This window comes from Rhinoderma darwinii, chromosome 2, assembly GCF_050947455.1.
Source record: "Rhinoderma darwinii isolate aRhiDar2 chromosome 2, aRhiDar2.hap1, whole genome shotgun sequence".
In the NCBI taxonomy this organism is placed as follows: domain Eukaryota; kingdom Metazoa; phylum Chordata; class Amphibia; order Anura; family Rhinodermatidae; genus Rhinoderma; species Rhinoderma darwinii.
The window spans coordinates 308,278,419-308,300,109 of record NC_134688.1 but is presented as its reverse complement, the minus strand read 5'-3'; the positions used below and the strand labels follow the sequence as shown (position 1 = coordinate 308,300,109).

Genomic DNA, 21,691 nt, shown 5'->3' with positions numbered 1-21,691 from the left:
ATTTCACATTCCCTGGTGGTCTAGGGCATTGAAGGAGTCAATGGTAAATTCAGTTTGCTTCTGAGAGTCCAATCATCTAGGAGATGGGGCACATGGCAATTGTCCAATTTGCCATTCTTTAAAACCCCATTTGCACAGCGCAGTGACAATGGTTTGCCCTTGTTGCTGACCACATTGCTCACTTGGAGAAGGTGGAGAGCAGCAGAAGGTAGCCATCTTGCTGTTTGGGTCTCTGAAAGAGGACCATGGGGATCCGACCTATTAAGAATAGTTATCAGAACTATTATGCAGAACCATCCACACTGGCCTCAGAAATTCAGTGGGCAGTTAAAGACATATGGTACTTGTAGTTCTCCAGCATCCAAAAACATGGAGCTATAATTCATCATTTTAAAAGAAACAATGGAGTGCACTCCCAAAGAAGGTTTACGTGTAAAAGTGAAAGACATATACTTGTCCTGTCTGTGGTAACAGCTGTGGGTTTCACTGGTAGTGTGCTCCTTCACTGTCCTTCAGAGTCATAGCAACCAGCATAGTATAACCACTATGGCGCCCAACACCAGCACAAATAGCACCTGCATTGGCAGTAGCAACCGCAGAAGTATGAACAGAACAGGCAAAAGATAATGAAGTAAACATATTGGCACCCTGTAATTTGGATGACATGGTGCATAGGAATAAAGTATTTGGAAGGGATCTAGAGGTGCACAACTGAGAATAATAACTACAAGTGTCAGAGACTGTATTTAAATTTCCTCGGAGTTCACTAAACAGGTGACCCACTGTTATTCCCACTATTAACAGAGCTCCGTCTATAAGGCGTCTTTCACACACAGAAAATTTCAGGCGTTTTAAACTGCATCAAAAAACACTAGCATTTTTCAAACGTAGAATGCGGTTTTTATGGAGTTTTTAGTTGCATTTTGTACATGCGTTTTTTGTGGTGTTTTTAAAATCCTATAGAGAAGCCTATAGAAAAAATGCCTGAAAAAAACGCCATACCCAGAGCTTGCTGCATTTGGAAAAGAAAGCCACTGACCACAAAACGCCAAAAACCAGATTGGAGTTGTGTGTAGTGCATTTCATATTTTACTATAGACCTTAATGTAACATCTGGTTACTCTAAAAAAAAAAAAAAAAAACGCATCAACAATCGCTGTGTGTGAATCCAGCCAAAGACCCACAGAGAAATAGTAACTCACTACAGCAAATTCTGCAGCCATCCGCACTGCTGCTACTCTCATTAACCCTTTCCGTCGCTAATCTGTTGATTCACATCGTGAAAGGGTATTTAAATATGGTGCCCGCTCACAGGCAGAGGAGTTTTCACTGCCCCTTTCACTTCGGGCCGGTCATCGGCTATGGCATGGTGAGATCGTGGGAGGCGGTGTACTCCTCTAGCAGCTGGGAGCATTGTGAACGCTTCCAGCCCTGCTATAGGAAGATTGGTATAGAGACCTGCCTGTGGCAGGTCTCTATAGCAATGCACTAATTTTGAGAAAAATATTGTGATATTGCAGTCTATGGCATAAGCCAAATAAAGGTAAAAAAAACTTTAAAAATATAAATATATAAAAATTAAAATCACCCCCTTTCCCTAGATCACATATAAAAATGAATAAACAATAATAAACATAAGCACATTAGGTATCCCCGAGTCCAAAAATGCCCGAACTCCAAAAATGTAAAAAATTTTAATCCAATACGGTGAGCGGGAAAAAAAGGTAAAAAGGGCCGAGTTACTGTTTTTTTTGCCACTTCAACTCCCACAAAAAAACAGAAATATTAATTTTACACAACTGTGAAAAATACACAATTACTTTTATGCAATTGTGAAACTGTATTGTTTCTTTTAAATCGCACACTACTCTGTGCCCACAAGAATTGGTAAAAAAAACAGGAACATTTTTACACAGCAGTAACATTTTACACAACAGTAAATTCTTATATTGGCATACTAAGCTGGTATAGTGTAATATATTTTATTTGTTACACTAATATAAACATTTGTGATCCTTCTGCTCTCTTTTGCTTATGTTTAAGGCCAGGATCAAACACGCATATTTTATTCGGTTTTTGGTGACGTTTTTGGCTCAGTGTTTTGAGCCAAACACAGAGGTGGAAAAGAAAGGAGATTAATCAGTCTCTTCTTTATATATTTCCTTCTTTTTGAAGCGACTTCTGGTTTTGGCTCAAAAAACTGATCCAAAACTGCACCAAAAACGGCAACAAAACTATGTGTGTGATCCTGGCCTTAGAGTATTTATTACCTGGCTGCAGCAAAGTCTTTGAGCTACACGTGAGAGAGCAGGTATCTTTCTTCCCATTTCGATTGCATGCCAAAAAAGCGCGAGATGGAGGTCCAGATGTTGCACACTTCATCAATTCTAAATGGGAAAGATATCAGCTTTACAGAATCATTATGCATTTGAAAAACTTTTTGCTATATTGGATACCGTTATTAAGTAGACAGAAAAACTATAAGAGGGAGTTTTTCCTGTTTAGCCAATAAAGGTATCACTCCTATAATACTTTTGTATTTTTGACTTACCTATACAGTCCTTCCGGTTCCAATGTAGCTTAAAACCAGCAGGACAAGTACATTCGAAGGCTCCTGGAAAATTGATACAACCAAATTTGCATCCACTTTTGTTTATGCTGCACTCATCAATGTCTGTGGAATGATAACAGTAAATATTAGTGAAAATGAGTGTGATTTTATATGGTGCCCATGTTTTCTCCCCAAGTGCAATTAAAGTAAAAAAAATTTAGGTTATTATTTCAAAACGGTATAATTCATTCCATAAACCAAAGACAAAAAAAGTCAAAATAAAGTAAGAGCTTTACCTCCACAGTGTGTGATCCCATATAGAGTATAACCCTTATGACACAAACAGTGGAAGCTCCCAGGAGAGTTGACACAGATATGATCACACGTTCTATCAAAGGAGCACTCGTCAATGTCTGGGAAATGTAAAAGAGAGAAATATTATAACCTTTGTAGGCCTACTTAATAAAACAAAGGAAACTTAGGAACAAGCAAGAGCAAGAGGGAGATGTATTAAAACTGGTGCAAAGGAATATTGGAGAAGTTGCCCATAACAGCCAATCAGATCCCTTCTTTAATTTTCAGCTACAGGGGTTGGGAGGATAAAGCATTAATAATCATAACATTTAAGTTGTTTTTTTCAAATAGCGGTAATATATATTCCCCTAAAACATTATATACAATCTTACCTTGGCAGCCTCTCTCATTAATGAGCAATTTATAGCCCTTTTTACAACCACATTCGAAGCTGCCTACTGAGTTACGGCAGTTGTGATCACAGCCTCCATTGTTAACACGGCACTCATCAATATCTGCAAATACAAATAATATACATCATTGTTTAACTATGAAATATTAGCAAGAACATTCAATTTGCCTGGATTTTCACTATTATTATTTAGAAACTATTTTAATAAGAAATTAAAGATGATTATTATTATTATATGGACGTTATACAACAAACAAACAAACAAACAAACAAACAAACAAACACTACATTACAAAGTACCCCTAAATGATTTTAACCCCTTAATACTAAAGGTATTTTAACCCCTTCCCGCTCCTTGACGTACTATTACGTCATGGCAGCTGTATCGTTCGCGCTCCATGACGTAATAGTACGTCACGGGAGTAACGGCCGTTTCGGCCGTCCTCCCGACACATACAGGAGCTGTGACGCTGCTGTCTTGTTCAGCAGCTGTCACAGCTCCTACAGCGGGGACCGATCGCTGTGTCCCCGCTGATTAACCCCTTAAAAGCCGCGTTCTATAGAGATCGCGGCTTTTTAGGGGTTAAGCTGCCATCGCCGGCCTGCTACGCGATAGCGGCCGGCGATGGTGACTATGGCAACCGGACACCAAACAATGGCGTCCGGCTATGCCATAGACGGAAGCCTAGTGGGTCCTGACAACGTCAGGACCCACTATGCTTGCTGTCAGTGAGTAGCTGACAGTTCTAATACACTGCACTACGCATGTAGTGCAGTGTATTAGAATTGCGATCAGGGCCTCCTGCTGTCAAGTCCTCTAGTGGGACAAAGTAATACAGTAAAAAAAAAGTTAAAAGAAGTTGTGTAAAAATAAGAAAATAAAAGTTTTAAAAGTATTAAAAGTAGAAATCCCCCTTTTTCCCTTATCAGTCCTTTATTATTAATAAAAATATATAAACAAACAAATAAACTATACATAATTGGTATCGCCGCGTCCGTAACGGCCTGAACTACAAAATTATTTCATTATTTATCCCGCACGGTGAACGCCGTAAAATAAAATAATAATAAACCGAACCACAATCACAATTGTTTGGTCACTTCACCTCCCAAAAAATGGAATAAAAAGAGATCAAAAAGTCGCATGTACCTAAAAATGGTCCTGATCGAAACTACAGTTCGTTGCGCAAAAAATAAGTCCTCGCACGGCTTTATTGATTGAAAAATAAAAACGTTATGGCTCTTAGAATAAGGTAACACAAAAAGTGAATTATTGCTTACAAAACGTATTTTATTGTGAAAACGCCATAAGACATAAAAAAAAACTATAAACATCTGGTATCGCCGTAATCGTATCGCCCCGCAGAATAAAGTGAATATGTCATTTATAGCGCACGGTGAACGCTGTAAAAAAAAAAGAATAAAAAAACAATAGTAGAATTGCTGTTTTTTAGTCACCACGCCACCTAAAAATAGAATAAAAACTGATCAAAAAGCCGCATGCATGACATGAAAACTACAATGGATTCCTCAAGGGGTCTAGTTTCCAAATTGGGGTCACTTTTGGGGGTTCCCAATGTTTTGGCACCACAAGACCTCTTCAAACCGGACATGGTGCCTAATAAAAAAAGAGGCCTCAAAATCCACTAGGTGCTCCTTTGCTTCGGAGGCCGGCGCTTCAGTCCATTACCGCCCGAGGGCCACATGTGGGATATTTCTAAAAACTGCAGAATCTGGGCAATACGTATTAATTTGCGTTTCACTGATAAATCCTTTTGTGTTATAAAAAAAATTGTGTAAAGAGGATTTTCTGACAAAAAAATAAATTTAAATTTCACCTCTACTTTGCTCTAAATTTTTGTGAAACACCTAAAGGGTTCATAAACTTTCTAAATGCTGTTGTGAATACTTTGAGGGGTCTAGTTTCTAAAATGGGGTATTTCATAGGGGTTTCTAATATATGGGCCCCTCAAAGCAACTTCAGAACTGAACTGTAACCTAAAAAAATAAATAAATGAGGCAATACTTCGCTTCTTACATTATACTGATAATGAGTCGTGCCCACCCCGAGATGACCCCAGTTTTGACCGTTTGTATAAACGGAGACCCCTATTAGACCGTTCCAGTGCCCGGTTTTCCCCAGCATACACCCCCGAGAAGTGTATTTCTATTGATGAGTCCCTGGTACATTTTAAAGGGAGGGTTCAATTCCGCGAGTACCTGCCGGGTAAGAGGGCAAGGTATGGCGTGAAGATGTATAAGCTGCGAGAGTGCATCAGGGTATACCTACAGGTTTAGGATATATGAAGGAAAGGCCACCCCCAAACCAGACTGCATCCTGGACTACAATAGGTACATGGGAGGGATGGACTTGTAAGATCAAGCCCTGAAGCCCTACAGCGCCATGCGGTGTGGTATAAGAAGCTGGCCGTGCACATCATACAGATGGCTTTGTACAATGCGTACGTGCTACGTCGATGTGCAGGCCAGACGGGAACTTTCCTGGAATTTCAAGAGGTGATTATCAAGAACCTAATCTTTAGGGACCAAGAAGGGGGGGCACCCAGTACTTCTGGAAGCGGGGCCACACGCATCGTACCAGGGCAACACTTTCCAGGGGAAGTTCCCCAAACTGGCAAGAAGGGAAAAAGTCAAAAGAGGTGCAAAGTCTGCTATAAGAGGGTGATAAGGGATGACACAATATATCAATGTGACACGTGTCCCGAATAACCAGAGCTCTGTATGAAAGAGTGTTTTAAAATTTATCATACATCCCTTGGTTTATAATTTACCCCAATTTTACTTACCCTGATGCACTCCGCACAGCTTATCCCCCCTCGTCTTTCCCCTCTGAGCCCTGCTGTGTGCCCAGGCAGCTGATAACAGCCACATGTAGGGTTTTGCCATACCCGGGAGAACCCACATTACAGTTTATGGGGTGTAGGTCTCCGGTCAAAATGCTCACTACACCTCTAGATGAATGCCTTAAGGGTGTAGTTTTTAAAACGGGGTCACTTCTTGCGGGTTTCAACTGTACTGGTACCTCAGGTGCTTCTGCATACATGACTTCGCACTAGAAAATCCCCAGTAGGCCAAATGGTGGTCCTTTCCTTCTGAGCCCTCCCATGGGCCCAAACGGCAGTTTATCACAACAAATGGGGTATTGCGGCCCTCAGAACAAATTGCGCAACAGAATGGGGTATTTTGTTTCTTGTGAAAATAAGAAATTTTCAGCCAAAACTACATATTATTTGAAAAAAATAATTTTGTTTTCATTCCCAGCCCAATTCAAATTAGTTCTGTGAAAAAACTATGGGGTCAAAATGGTCACAACACCCATAAATGAATTCCTTGAGGGGTGTAGTTTCCAAAATGGGGTCATTTGTGATTGGTTTCTATTGCTTTGATAGCTCTGGGGCTCTGCAAATGCGACATGGCACCCGAAAACCAAACCAGCAAAATCTGGACTCCAAAGAACACAGCGCTCCTTTCCTTCTGAGCCCTCCCATGGGCCCAAACGGCAGTTTATTGCCACAAATGGGGTATTGCCGCACTCAGGACAAATTGGGCAACAAAATGGAGTATTTTATTTCTTGTGAAAATAAGAATTTTTGAGCTAAAATGACATATTATTGGAAAAAATATATATTTTTTTAATTCCCAGCCCAATTCAAATAAGTTCTATGAAGAAACTATGGGGTCTAAATGGTCACATTACCCATAAATGAATTCCTTGAGGGGTGTAGTTTCCAAAATGGGGTCACTTCTGGTGGGTTTCCATTGCTTTGATATCTCTGGGGCTCTGAAAATGCGACATGGCAGCCGAAAACCAATCCAGCAAAATCTGGACTCCAAAGAACACACAGCGCTCCTTCCCTTCTGAGGCCTCCCATGGGCCCAAACGGCAGTTTATTGCCACAAATGGGGTATTGCTGCACTCAGGAGAAATTGGGCAACAAAATTGAGCATTTTGTTCCCTGTGAAAATAAGAAATTTTGATAAAAAATTACATCTTATTGGAAAAAATGTCATTTTTTTAATGTCACAGCCCAATTGAAATAGGTGCTGTGAAAAAACTGTGTGCTCAAAATGCTAACAACAACCATGAATGAATTCCTTGAGGGGTGTAGTTTCCAAAATGGGGTCACTTTTGGTGGGTTTCCATTGCTTTGATACCCCTGAGGCTCTGCAAATGCGACATGGCACCCAAAAACCAATCCAGCAAAATCTGGACTCCAACAAACATATAGCGCTCCTTTCCTTCTGAGCCCTCCCATGGGCCCAAACGGCAGTTTATCACCACAAATGGGGTATTGCCACACTAAGGACAAATTGGGCAACCAAATGGGGTATTTTGTTCCCTGTGAAAATAAGAAATTTTGATCACAAATGACATTTATTTGGAAAAAATGTCATTTTTTTCATTTCACAGCCCAATTCAAATACGTGCTGAGAAAAAACTGTGCGGTCAAAATGGTAACAACAACCATAAATTAATTCCTTGAGGGGTGTAGTTTCCAAAATGGGGTCACTATTGGGGGATTCCTACTGTTTTGGCACCTCAACACCTCTTCAAACCTGGCATGCTGCCTAAAATATATTCTAACAAAAAAGAGGACTCAAAATGCACTAGGTGCTTCTTTGCTTCTAGGGCTTGTGTTTTAGTCCACGAGCGCAGTAGGGCCACATGTGGGACATTTCTAAAAACTGCAGAATCTGGACAATACATATTTAGTAGTGTTTCTCTGGTAAAACCTTCTGTGTTACAGAAAAAAAATGAATAAAATGGAAATTCCGCAAGAAAAATGAAATTTGCAAATTTCACCTCCACTTTGCTTTAATTCCTGTGAAATGACTGAAGGGTTAAAAAACGTTCTAAATGCTGTTTTGAATACTTTGAGGGGTCTAGTTTTTAAAATGGGGTGTTTTATCAGGGTTTCTAATACATAGGCCCCTCAAAGCCACTTCAGAACTGAACAGGTACCTTAAATAAAAGGCATTTGACATTTTCTTAAAAATATGAGAAATTGCTGTTTATGTTCTAAGCTTTGTAACGTCCAAGAAAAATAAAAGAATGTTCAAAAAATGATGCCAATCTAAAGTAGACATATGGGAAATGTGAACTAGTGACTATTGTGGGTGGTATAACCGTCTGTTTTACAAGCAGATGCATTTAAATTCTGAAAAATGCAATTTTTTCAAAATTTTCTCTAAATTTTGCAATTTTTCACCAATAAACACTGAATATATCGACCAAATTTTACCACGAACATGAAGCCCAATGTGTCATGAGAAAACAATCTCAGAATCGCTTGGGTAGGTTTAAGCATTCCCACGTTATTACCACATAAAGTGAAATATGTCAGATTTGAAAAATGGGCTCTGAGCCTTAAGGCCAAAACTAGGCTGCGTCCTTAAGGGGTTAAACCTTAATGACCAAGCAATTTTTTTTAAGTTTTTTACATCAAAGAGCTATAACTTTTTATTTTTGCGTCTACATAGCTGTATAAGGGCTTGTTTTTTGCGGAACAAGTTGTATTTTTTAATAGCACCATTTAGGGGTGCATATAATTTATTGATTCACTTTTATTAACTTTTTTGGTGGGGTAATGAAAAAAGACCTGACATTTTGCCTTTCTTTTTTGCATCTTAAATTTACACAGTTTACCGTGTGGTATAAATAACATTATAACTTTATTCAGTGGGTCGTTATGATTGCTGCAATACCAAATTTATATAGTTTATTTTATGTTTTACTACTTTTACACAGTAAAAATACTTTTTTTTCAAAATTATTTGTTTTTGTGTTGCCATATTTTAGGAGCTATAGCTTTTCTATTTTTCTGCCGATGCAGCTGTATGAAGGCTTTTCGTGGGACGACTTGTAGTTTTTATTGGTACCATTTTGGAGTACATGCGTACATGGAGTACATTTTAATCACTTTTTATCTTTATTTCTTTTAAGGCAGGATGAACAGAAAACATCAATTCTGGCATTGTTTTTTTATTTTATTTTTAACAGCGGTCACCGTGCAGGTTAAATAATGTAATAGTTTTATAGATCAGCACGTTACGGACGCGGTGATACCAAATATGCGTGACTTATTTTCATAATAAAGCATTTTGTAAGGGGAAAAAGTGGGGTTTTAGTTTTTTTACTTGGGAGTTTTATTTATTTATTATAAACTTTATTAAACTTTTTTTTACTTTTTTTAATAGTCCCACAAGGAGACTTAATTATGCGATCATTTGCTTGCTTTTATAATACACTGCAATACTTCTGTATTGCTGTGTCACTGTCTCTAAGGGCACGTTCAGACGTGGCAGAGTTTTTCCGCTGCAAATGTTGGTGCAGATTTGGGGCAATTACGCATCGAATCTGCACCAACATTTGCATATTTGACAGGTAATTCAGACGTTGCATAAAACACAGCAGACTTGCCACAGATTTCAGTTTTTGCATTACAAATGCTGAAACACGCAGCGAAATTCTGCTTCTTCTCCGCAACAGACAGTGCATGATGCGGAGGGAAAATTCCGCACCGCAGCCTATGATCCGCAGCAGAGTTTTCAGCAACGTCTGAACTAACTTTCCTAAAAATTTATAGAATCACTGGAGTAGGACTAGAGATTTGCTAAAATATAACTTTTACTCATATTTTATAAAAAGTGTGCAATAGAGAAACACCACATAAACTTTACATAAAGAGATATTCCCTATCTGAGAGAGAATCTAACAATATAAACACTGATTAAATGCCAGTTTGTGCAGATAATAAAAATTTTCAGAATGCATGCTCCAAAATCCATAAAGGAGGATAAGCGTTTCTCCCAGAAGGAGGATATTGGTGTGTGTATAGGGTTAAATAACCCTCCTACCCGCTCTGTAGTGTAGCTGAGTCCATACTAAGCCTCCGACCGGGGACTGGGAAACCTCATTATCCTTTTTATCTAGGCAATTAGTTTTGCCTTCACCCAGCGCGTTTCCTTATGGCCGGAATTCTACAGGGGAGATAAGGCCAGGTGGCCCCTTCAACTAGGGGCTCAAGAGAAAGAGTTGGAGCAATTTAAAAGTGATTCTTCTGCAGTGGCAGAGATTCTCAGCAGGATCTGTTCCGTTCCAGCTATAGTGTACGCATGCCTCGGCGTCTGACGTCATCGCACTCACGTGCTTTTTGACTGCTATTTAACTGGAATTCCCTTCCTTTAGCGAACATCCCCCAGTGACGTATCTGGGGGTGTGTCCGCCATAAGGAAGACGAGTCCAGAACCCCTCCCAGAAGGGGTGGAGCCTGTAGCCCCGTCAACGCACAACTCCAGAACACAGAGTCGCGAGTCAGCAGGTATGGGCCTGTTGTTACAGCCGCCGCTCCACAACATAGCAGAGTCGCACGCTGTGAACAAGGGATCAACAGGCATCTGACCGACACGTGTCCTCACAACGTGAAACAGACCCACTGACAGGTAAGTCTGGGAAAGGGGGGGGCGATAGTGTGTTTTACGTCTCCTCTGGTTGTTTAAATCATAACCGCAATACATTTTAGATGCAGCTTGCTAAACCAGAGTTAGGAGACTACACCAGAGACTAGTTTACGATTTTATAGTTTTAGTCATGTTCATGAGTTTTATTTAATTAATTGATTTTTAGTAGGACATTTACGGCTATGACCATCTGTTATATCTACTAAGATAGTCCTCCTAAACTTCATATGCAAAAATAATAATTTTTGTGTATATATTTCCATTTTAGGCTTGGCAAAGGAAAGTGATCTTATTTTTTAAAATAATCTATGAACTCTGAGACATAGTTATTTTGGTTTTTAGGAGGGTTAAATGAAACAACAATAATTTAGTTGTTCATTCAATCCATGGGGTACTGAAGATTTAAATATCCATTTGGATTCTCTTTGGAGCCCTATTGTGTCTATGTCTCCTCCCCTTATCGATGGATAAATTAACTCAATGGCTGTAAATTTGAGGCATTTTGCATTTCCCCCATGATTTTGATGTATATGTCTGGCCACTGGTTTGTCTCTATTGTTCGCAATGTCCCCCAGATGTTCCAGGACCCTCCTTCTCCATTCCCTAGTGGTTTTACCTACATAGTCTAGTGGACAACTACATGTAATTTTGTAGACCACATTTTTGGAACTACAATTGATGAAGTCATTGATTTTGTCATTTTCGCCAGTATGTGCACTCCCAAATTGGTTTGTATTTTGTACCACCATACAGGCTTTGCAATATCCACATTTATAGCATGGTTGGTTTTACCCTGATCTAACCAACTGAGATTTTTTGAGGGGCTTTTCAGATGGCTATGTGTTACTCTATCTCTGATACTCCTTCCTCGTCTATAGGTGACTTGTGCTCATGGAGATATGGTTGATGATAGACCTCCTTTGTCATTCTTGGAGATATATACATCCAAAAAGGGTAAGTTTTTATTATTAGATTCGAATGTGAACCTCAGGCCGATGACATTGTAATTCAAAGCATTAGCGTAGTTTGTGAAGCTTCTTTCTGGTCCCCCCATAGGACAAACACGTAATCTATGTACCGAGCCCACATTAATATTGGGAGGTTTAGGGATTGTCGTTCATCTGTAAATACCATGGTTTCTTCCGACCAACCCAGGAGCAAATTGGCGTATGTTGGTGCACATGAGTTACCCATGGCTGTGCCCCTGAGTTGGTGGTAGATTTGACCATTGAAGAGAAAATTATTCTTTGTCAATACAAATTGTAAAAGCTCGATAATGAAAGCATTATGCCACTGTAGATGGATCTCTCTTGTGTCTAAGAAGTATTTAACCGCCCTTAGACCCATTATATGTGGAATTGAGGAGTATAGCGCCTCCATATCAATACTGGCCAGGATCGTATTATGGTCTACCGTGATGTCATTAATTTTTTATAATAAATTCATGGTATCTTTGGTGTAAGATGGTAATGCCTCTACAAAAATTCTCAGGACTTTATCCAAATATATTCCTACATTTAGTGTTAATCCTCCTATCCCTGATACTATTGGGCACCATTTTAAGGGGGTGATCCCCTTGTGAATCTTAGGTAGGGCATAGAAAGTTGGGATTTGTGGTTTAGCAATGGCCATGAAGTTAAATTCATTTAAATCGATGAGTTTGTCCATTCTTGCACGGTTTAGGATCTCAAGTAGTTCTTCTTTGTCCTTCTGTATGGGGTTCTCTTTCAGTAATTCATAGCTCTCCTTGTTATTTAGGATGGTTTGACACATATCTATGTAGTCCTTTCTATTGAGAACCACTGTATTCCCCCCTTTGTCGGACGCCTTTATGATGATACTTTCATCCTTTTCAAGTGACAATAATGCTAAATGTTCTCTTCTGTTAAGGTTAGATGATTTTCTAGATGTTTCGATGTCCATTAGGTCCTTAATAACAAAGTCCTGGAAAACATCTATTATGGAGACATCTCCTATCGGAGGCATTTTTTGACTTCTTAATGTGCATTGAGTAAAGGGACCTTCTCCCCTTGTCTTTTCATATGGAGATAGTAGGGTCGCTAAATCCCTTGCATGCGGTAATTCGCTTGGAGTTAATCCCAATTCTTGGCATTCGTTTCTATCTTTTATTATATATAACTTATGCCATTTGAGTTTCCTGGTAAATAGATTGACGTCTTTTACCCAATTAAAGACTTCATATGCAGTTGTGGGTATGAAGGAAAGGCCTTTATTAAGTACATGTGTTTCCATGTCAGAGAGGGGTCTGTGTGATAGATTAATGACTTTCATCTTGGTTTCATTTATCTTGGATTGTTTGCCCTGTTTCGTAGATGGTAAGGTAACGACTAAAAAAGGTAACGACTCGTTGCTTGTATAGATATTTTGGTTCTGATAGGATGATGTGCTTGGATTTACTTGTGAGGTTTCCCATGTCTGTTTGGGGTTCCTCCCCCTGGAGGTACCCCGTCCCCTATATTGCCTAGGGTCATTTCTACCTCTGGACGTTCTGCTTTTACTAATATAGTTTTGTTCCGGCTCCGTGAAATCCGTATCGAAGGATGATTGATCAGTCTCCGGTTTATTTCTCCCTTTCGTTTTTCTTCATCCAATAGGATTTGCATAAATTTCAAAGAGCTATTAGTAGCCACAGTCTCCCACCTCCGCATTAATTCTGGATTTTGGAGTCTGGTTGCTGGTATAAGTTTGATCCTTAATCCTCTAGGGACTATGCTGTGTTTTATATAATTTTCGAAAGATTGCACCTCCCACCAAGATATTGCCTGTTCTTTGTAGCATTTATTTAATTCATTAAATGCTGTTTTGAGTGATGGTGTGTATTTTTTCTGAAAAAAATATTTTTCCGAAAATACTTCCTTTGCTTGGTTCAGCCACGTTTCTATGTCGTATTTGCAATAAAGCCTGCCATGTCCCAATTGATTTCAAATGAAGTATTTCTTTAACCCTATACATACCAATATCCTCCCTCTGGGAGAAACGCATATCCTCCTGTATGGACACATTTTGGAGCATGTATTCTGAAAATTTTTATTATGTGCACAAACTGGCATTTAATCAGTGTTTAAATTGTTAGATTCTCTCTCTAATAGGGAATATCTCTTTATGTAAAGTTTATGTGGTGTGTCTCTATTGCACACTTTTTATAAAATATGAGTAAAAGTTATATTTTAGAAAATCTCTAGTTCTACTCCAGTGATTCTATTGTTATTTAAGTAGAGTATGAATTCATAATTTACCTTGGTGGAAGGTTTTATAATATACCACAAATACTTCACCTAAAAATGTATAGAAACAAATGTAAAAAACGTCCGCTGAAGAATTCCACTGCAGACTATCCGCAGCGGAATTCCACAGCAATTCCACCACGCCGGAACCTGCCCTTACTGCTGTGAACTCGCTTGCCTCACTCCACACAGATGCTAAATCCCTCACAGTAAACAAAAGATTTTTTATTTTTTCCTCTGCAAAAAAACGCAACAACTGCTTGCAGGTTTTACCTCCCCATTTATTTAAATGAGGGAAACTTGCAACAAATAAGTAGCGTTTACGTAAATACAATGGACATGCTGGGAATAAAATTCCGCACCCCATGTCAATTTCTGACCGTTTTTTCTGCTCAATATTTACGTGTGAACTGCCCATTAGGGGTTGTTGCACAGCCCTCTCAAGATCTTTTTTGTCAAAATGGATGCATTAGGGTTAGTTCACACGTTGCGTAAATACTGTGGATTTTCCACAACGTAGTTTGTTGCATTAAATCCACAGCAAATGCAGTAGCAGCAGAGTGGATGAGATAGAACAAATCTCATCCACACACTGCATAAATACTGAGCGGAAAAAAACGCTCAGACATTGACCTGTAGTGCGAAATTTAATTCCACAGCATGTCAATTGTATTTGCGTGAACGCTGCTTATTTGTTGTGGATTTTCCCCATTGAATTCAATGGGGAGGTAAAACCCGCAAAAAATAGTAGCGATTCCACCACAAAAAACACCACTCAAATTTTTTCTTATCTCATACTTACCCAGAAGTCTGTGTTTCTTGCTCCAGGGAGGCCTCATGGGGTGGTGTTTTATCCCATGTGACCACTGCAGCCATTCACAGGCTGTAGCGGTCTCCTGGGATGAAACGTGGCATACTTGGACAATAGGCTCCTATTCTAATAAAAAAAAAATCTTATAACGTTCCCTGGGATAAAACGTCATCCCTAGCAGTCCGGCTAAATGCTGCAGTTTTCTGCAGCGGACATTCCCGGGCGAAAAACTGCACCACAGTTTGGTGCGGTTTTTCTGCTGGAATTCCCTGCGGCGCACAGGGAGGATACGCTGTGTGCTTTTCTGCCCCGTGTGAACTTAGCCTCGATGTTTAGAATATCACAGAAAAGACTATGCTTTATGCTTTTAAAAAATGGGTCATATATGAATTGATCAAATAATTATCGGGTGAGAGGGTGGAGAAATAAATGGCAATTAATAAGTAACACAAGCAGTGCACTGACCTAAATCCAAAAAAATATCATTGAGGAAAACTGGGTTATTGTATTAGTCATTGCAACCATAATACCAAAGGGTGATTTGCTTGCTGATCTTCAACAATCTAATTCAGGGCCCAACATTGCTCTTCTGTGACAAACTCAAATAGATCAGAATTAGGCTATGTTCACACGGCTTATTTTCGGCCGTTTTTCTGGCCGTAAACGGCCAAAAAACGTCCAAGAAATTAGAATCAGAACGCCTGCAAACATCTGCCCATTGATTTCAATAGAAAAACGGCGTTCTGTTCCGACAGGCCGTTTTTTAACGCGCCCGTTTTTAAAAACGGCCGCATAAAAAAACGCCCGCGAAAAAGAAGTGCATGTCACTTCTTGAGCCGTTTTTGGAGCCGTTTTTCATTGACTCTATAGAAAAACAGCTCCAAAAACGGCCTTAAAAAAAATGCAGCAAAAAACGTGAGTTGCTTAAAAAACGTCTGAAAATCAGTTGCTACTTGAAAACAGCTCTTATTTTCAGATGCTTTTGGTTAAGCGTGTGCACATACCCTTAATGGTATGACTATTATTTCTGTAATAACAATTTAAATAGAAAAATAATACAGCCTTCTTAGTTTAGTAAAGTTATTATATCAATATATAAATATGCTTTGTCATATACTAAAGGCCTATGGGTAATTTCCTCAAAAAAAATAAAAAGTGTTATTGAAAAACAAAAGAATATGCACATTCCATAATGAACTAACCCCTAAAGAAAGCATACAGTGAAGGAAAAAGTATTTGATCCCTTGCTGATTTTGTAAGTTTTCCCACTGTCAAAGTCATGAACAGTCTAGAATTTTTAGGCTAGGCTAATTTTACCAGTGAGAGATAGATTCTAGAAAAAAAAAAACTGAAAATCACATAGTATAATTATATATATTTATTTGCATTGTGCACAGAGAAATAAGTATTTGATCCCCTACCAACCATTAAGAGTTCAGCCTCCTCCAGACCAGTTACATGCTCCAAATCAACTTGTGCCTGCATTAAAGACAGCTGTCTTAAATGGTCACCTGTATAAAAGACTCCTGTCCACAGACTCAATTAATCAGTCTGACTCTAACCTCTACAACATGGGCAAGACCAAAGAGCTTTCTAAGGATGTCAGGGACAAGATCATAGACCTGCACAAGGCTGGAATGGGCTACAAAACCATAAGTAAGATGCTGGGTGAGAAGGAGACAACTGTTGGTGCAATAGTAAGAAAACGGAAGACATACAAAATGACTGTCAATCGACATCGATCTGGGGCTCCATGCAAAATCTCACCTCGTGGGGTATCCTTGATCCTGAGGAAGGTGAGAGCTCAGCCGAAAACTACACGGGGGGAACTTGTTAATGATCTCAAGGCAGCTGGGACCACAGTCACCAAGAAAACCATTGGTAACACATTACGCCGTAATGGAATAAAATCCTGCAGTGCCCGCAAGGTCCCCCTGCTCAAGAAGGCACATGTACAGGCCCGTCTGAAGTTTGCAAATGAACATCTGGATGATTCTGAGAGTGATTGGGAGAAGGTGCTGTGGTCAGTTGAGACTAAAATTGAGCTGTTTGGCATTAACTCAACTCGCCGTGTTTGGAGGAAGAGAAATGCTGCCTATGACCCAAAGAACACCGTCCCCAATGTCAAGCATGGAGGTGGACTACTTCACCGCATCAATGGGAGAATGGATGGAGCCATGTACCGTCAAATCCTGAGTGACAACCTCCTTCCCTCCACCAGGACATTAAAAATGGCTCGTGACTGGGTCTTCCAGCTCGAAAATGACCCGAAACATACAGCCAAGGCAACAAAGGAGTGGCTCAAAAAGAAGCACATTAAGGTCATGTAGTGGCCTAGCCAGTCTCCAGACCTTAATCCCATCGAAAACTTATGGAGGGAGCTGAAGATCCGAGTTGCCAAGCGACAGCCTCGAAATCTTAATGATTTACAGATGATCTGCAAAGAGGAGTGGGCCAAAATTCCATCTAACATGCGTGCAAACCTCATCATCAACTACAAAAAACGTCTGACTGCTGTGCTTGCCAACAAGGGTTTTGCCACCAAGTATTAAGTCTTGTTTGCCAAAGGGATCAAATACTTATTTCTCTGTGCACAAAGCAAATAAATATATATAATTTTGACTATGTGATTTTCCGTTTTTTTTAAAAATATAATCTATCTCTCACTGGTAAAATTAACATAGCCTAAAAATTCTAGACTGTTCATGTCTTTGACAGTGGGCAAACTTACAAAATCAGCAAAGGATCAAATACTTATTTCCTTCACTGTATGTAAATATATATATATATATATTTACCTTTACAGGTTTTTCTGTCTGCTTGAAGCATGAAACCCATGGGACAGCTGCAGTGAACTCCGGTAAAAGCATCATGACATCGACTATCACAGCCACCATTATTTACTGAGCAGGTCTCTAGAAGTTTACAGAATAAAAATGAATAAAAGTCAATAAGAACCATCAGAATTTGTTGGGATCTGTTTAAAAAAGGAACCATCGTAGCTGTCATGGCTTGGTTATGAAGGGAAGCCATTTACATTAGTATGTTTAATTAACTCTATCAACTCCACTAAACCACGAGCCACAAGGCAAAATCTCTGTGATAGTTTTGGTACATGAGGTCTTCAGTTTTCCAACAATTTGGCTTCCCTGCTGGGAAGTATTTAACAATTTAGGTTGGCATTTTATTTGAAAAAAGTAAATCCAAAGGCATCATTTAATGGTTGCTTTTGTCATTGTTTACACTTAGCCTTCTTTCACACTACCGTTAATATACTTTTACCTCTCTTCAGTCAGAGGAAGAGAGGATTGAAACAGAAAGCAACGGTTCCGTTAGAATTACCATTCATTTCAATGGTAATTCTTTTGTTTCACATGCTCTTCGTTTGCCTCCGTTCGCTAGTTTACGTTTTTTTTCACGGAAACAAAAGTTCTGCAGACTGCACTTTTGCTTCCATCAAAAAAACGGAAACCTAGCGAACGGAGACAAATGGAAAGCAACTGAAACAAAAGAATTACCATTGAACTCAATGGTAATTTTAACTGAACCGTTGCTTTCCGTTCAATCTTTCGATCCTCTCTTCCTCTGATGGAAGAGAGGTAAACCTATAGTAATGACAGTGTGAACTTAGCGTAAAACAAAAAAATATAGCAAACAGACAGCATTATTCTCGTCATAAAAAATACCGAAACCCATGTCGGAATGGAAATGTGAGCAGAGCCTTTAATGTTAAAAAGTATTTTTGTTGGCAAAGGCTTCATCTGCTACAATATTGTGCCAGTGGTGTTTAAAAAAGCAAAAAAAAATTAAACATAATCTGAAAAAGATATTAAATATCCAAGATTTTTATCTACTTGAGTGTGGTCTTAAATTGTCTTCAAATGTTCAATGAATTGATCTTCAGTGATATATAATGTTGATAAAGTCACAAAAAAAATGGTTAATAGATTGGGTGTCTACCTAACATAATGATTACAATTATCCTTGCCTAGTAATACATGTGAAAGATTCATAAGCCATATCTAGAATATTGGCATAAACATGGAACAATCCTTTCTAAGGCCCAGTTCACAGTGAGATTTTTGGCGCGGAATCGGCGCCAAAAAAGGGATTTACACTAATAAGAGCATATAGAGATTTGAACACTGTTTGCATATTCTGGGTCTCTCTAGTCTTTTTGACAGAAAAAGAGGATAACAAAGAAATGCATTTTACAGGATTTCAATGAATCATTAGGTTATTGCTATTCGGATCAATAGACATAATACCAGAACTGGAGGCTGGATTGTGGGCCCTAAAACTGCTAAGGCCTAACAGAATCATAATCTGGTACTCTAATCTGTTGTAGAAACATTTTCTGGAATAGATCAACAATTTAACATCCTCATGTAAAGATGCGTAGAAAAGAGACAATAAATATATACATTCTCAAATGCTGACAAGTAATGCTTTATATTTACCATTGGCTAAAATTGGGGCACTGGGGGTCTGATCGGAGCGTTTCTCACCTGTTTACAAGAGACATCTGTGTTAGCTTAATGAACAATACAAACCACTTAATTGACAAATAAAAGATAAGTGAACTTCCCATAACTGAAGGACATTTTATGATTCTAAAAGTTCAGTTTACAGAAAACAGCTCTCCAGATTTTCTTACTGTAAGGCCTTATTCACACGAACGTATTATATGTCCGTGCTACGCGCGTCACACGGACCTATGTTAATGAATGGGGCGGTTCAGACTGTCAGTGAATTTCACGCAGCGTATGTGCGCTGCGTGAAACTCATGACGTCCCATATTTGGCTGTGTTTCGCGCAGCACGCACCCATTGAAGTCAATGGGTGCGCGCAAATCGCTCTCGGCACACGGAAGCCCTTCTGGGTACCGCGAATGATTCGCGCAACAGTAGTAAAAGAAATGAATGAAAACAGAAAAGCACCACATGCTTTTCTGTTTGTAAACATAAAACCAGAGTGTCATAATAATGCCGGCAGTGCGAAAATCACGCAGCCGCGCACCATATGCTAATGACACACGGACCTTTTGCGTGCGCAAAATGCAGCGTTTATTGCGCGTGCAAGACGGACTCGTCCATGTGAATAAGACCTAGGTCTGTATGATTAACATCTAAGAACTGTTAAATTTTTTACAAGATTAGATAAACTGCAGTAGACCAAATAGTCTTTACAACCTTATAGTCTGTTCTCATGATGTTAGCGCAGCTCTGCTATTTACAATTAAATCTCCTCTCATGTGCATTGGTAATGCAGATTGATAGATCAATGGACAACATTTGCTCTTGTTATTGCTCTATTGGAGGACATTGCAAGCAACAGACCCTTTTAGTAAATATGTTCTCCACATACAAAATCGTATTAACATTGTAGGAAGTTATTGATAAAATCATGGTTTGAATATTAAATACTTCCTACTAAGGCTTTGTTCACATCTGCGTCAGGGTTCCGTTCATGGGTTCCGTCAGACCTTTCCGTGAGGGAAACCCATGAACAGAAACCAAACGGAAACCATAGCTTTCCGTTTGCATTACCATTGATTTCAATGGTAAAGCCTCCATTGCTAGTGGTTTCCGTTTGTCTCCGTTCTGTAAGAATCAGAATCAATAGCATAGTCGACTACACTATTGATTCTGCCAAAAGAACGGAAAACTTACGGAACGGAGACAAATGGAAATCATTAGCAACGGAAGCTTTACCATTGAAATCAATGGTAATGCAAACAGAAAGCTATAGTTTCCGTTTGGTTTCTGTTCATGCCTTCCCTGACGGAAAGGTCTGACGGAACTCATGAAGGGAACCCTGGCGCAGATGTGAACAAAGCCTAAATAAAAGCAAAACCTACAAAATAATTAAATTAAAATAATTATAAATTCAGTGAGAAGTTTATTGTTACATAACGCTGCGGTGGATGGATATGACCCAGACAGCGGTCGAGACACTTGGGACCCCACTGGAGAACCTCTCCGGAGCTCCAATCCAGGACTGGGGCGTGCAAACGGAGCCAAGGCAAACCCAGCAGCACGGGGTTGACGGCCTTGGGCAGAACAAACAGGGAGATGAGCTCAGTGTGAAGAGCTCCCACTTGAAGTCTCAATGGCTTGGTCATGGAAAAAACTGGGTTAGGCAAAGGCAGTTCATCTATCGAGGCAACGATCAACGGCCTTTCCAGGCGGACAGTAGGCAACTGGAGAAGATCCACAAGGTCTTGACAGATGAAATTAGCTGCAGAGCCAGAGTCCAGGTAGGCAGAAACCGGATGGAGCCTCTTGCCAGCAACGATGGTCACGGCAATAAACAGTTTGGAAGAGAGTTCATGATTAAATGCAGTAGCGCCCAGGGTTGTCTCTGCAACCAAACCTAGGCGTTGGGGTTTTTTGGTTTCTGGGGACACAGGCGCACAACAAGGCCGCAATACAGACAGAGACCAGAGGTGTGCCTGCGCTGTTTCTCTTGTATAGACAATTTTAGGCGATCCACCTGCATCGGCACCTCGGGCGTAGCAGTAGATGAAGGCAAGAGGGTTGTTGAAAGTTGGGTGCCAATCTAGGAAGCCGTCTCTCCTGTTGCATCTCATGAGACCTCTCCCTGAGCCTTAAATCTACCCGAGTAGCCAACAGAATCAGGTCGTCCAAGGCAGGTGGTAGGTCTCGGGCAGCAAGTTCGTCTTTGATCCTGGGCGACAGGCCATGCCAGAAGGATGCCACCAAGGCCTCATTGTTCCAGGACAGCTCTCCCGCCAGGGTCCGGAACTGGATGGTGTCCTCTTGGCGAAGGTTGAAGATAGCCGTGGCTGACGATGAAACACGTCCTGGCTCCTCAGATACAGTACGGAACAACCGTACGAACCCCTGGAAGTCTCGAGTCTTGGGTACCTGTTG

At 39.9% G+C, this 21,691-nt stretch overlaps 1 protein-coding gene across 1 annotated transcript in view; it reads right to left on the bottom strand.

The window, feature by feature from the left end:
- SCUBE3 (signal peptide, CUB domain and EGF like domain containing 3) overlaps nt 1-21,691 on the bottom strand; it is a 127,935-nt gene that overhangs the window by 66,399 nt on the left and 39,845 nt on the right. Inside the window, exons 7-12 of the mRNA XM_075853524.1 lie at nt 19,256-19,303; nt 17,594-17,710; nt 3,238-3,360; nt 2,848-2,964; nt 2,552-2,674; nt 2,271-2,387 (exon numbers count right to left, since the gene is read on the bottom strand). Coding sequence (XP_075709639.1) covers nt 2,271-2,387; nt 2,552-2,674; nt 2,848-2,964; nt 3,238-3,360; nt 17,594-17,710; nt 19,256-19,303 — 645 coding nt within the window. The remainder of the gene's footprint in view (nt 1-2,270; nt 2,388-2,551; nt 2,675-2,847; nt 2,965-3,237; nt 3,361-17,593; nt 17,711-19,255; nt 19,304-21,691) is intronic.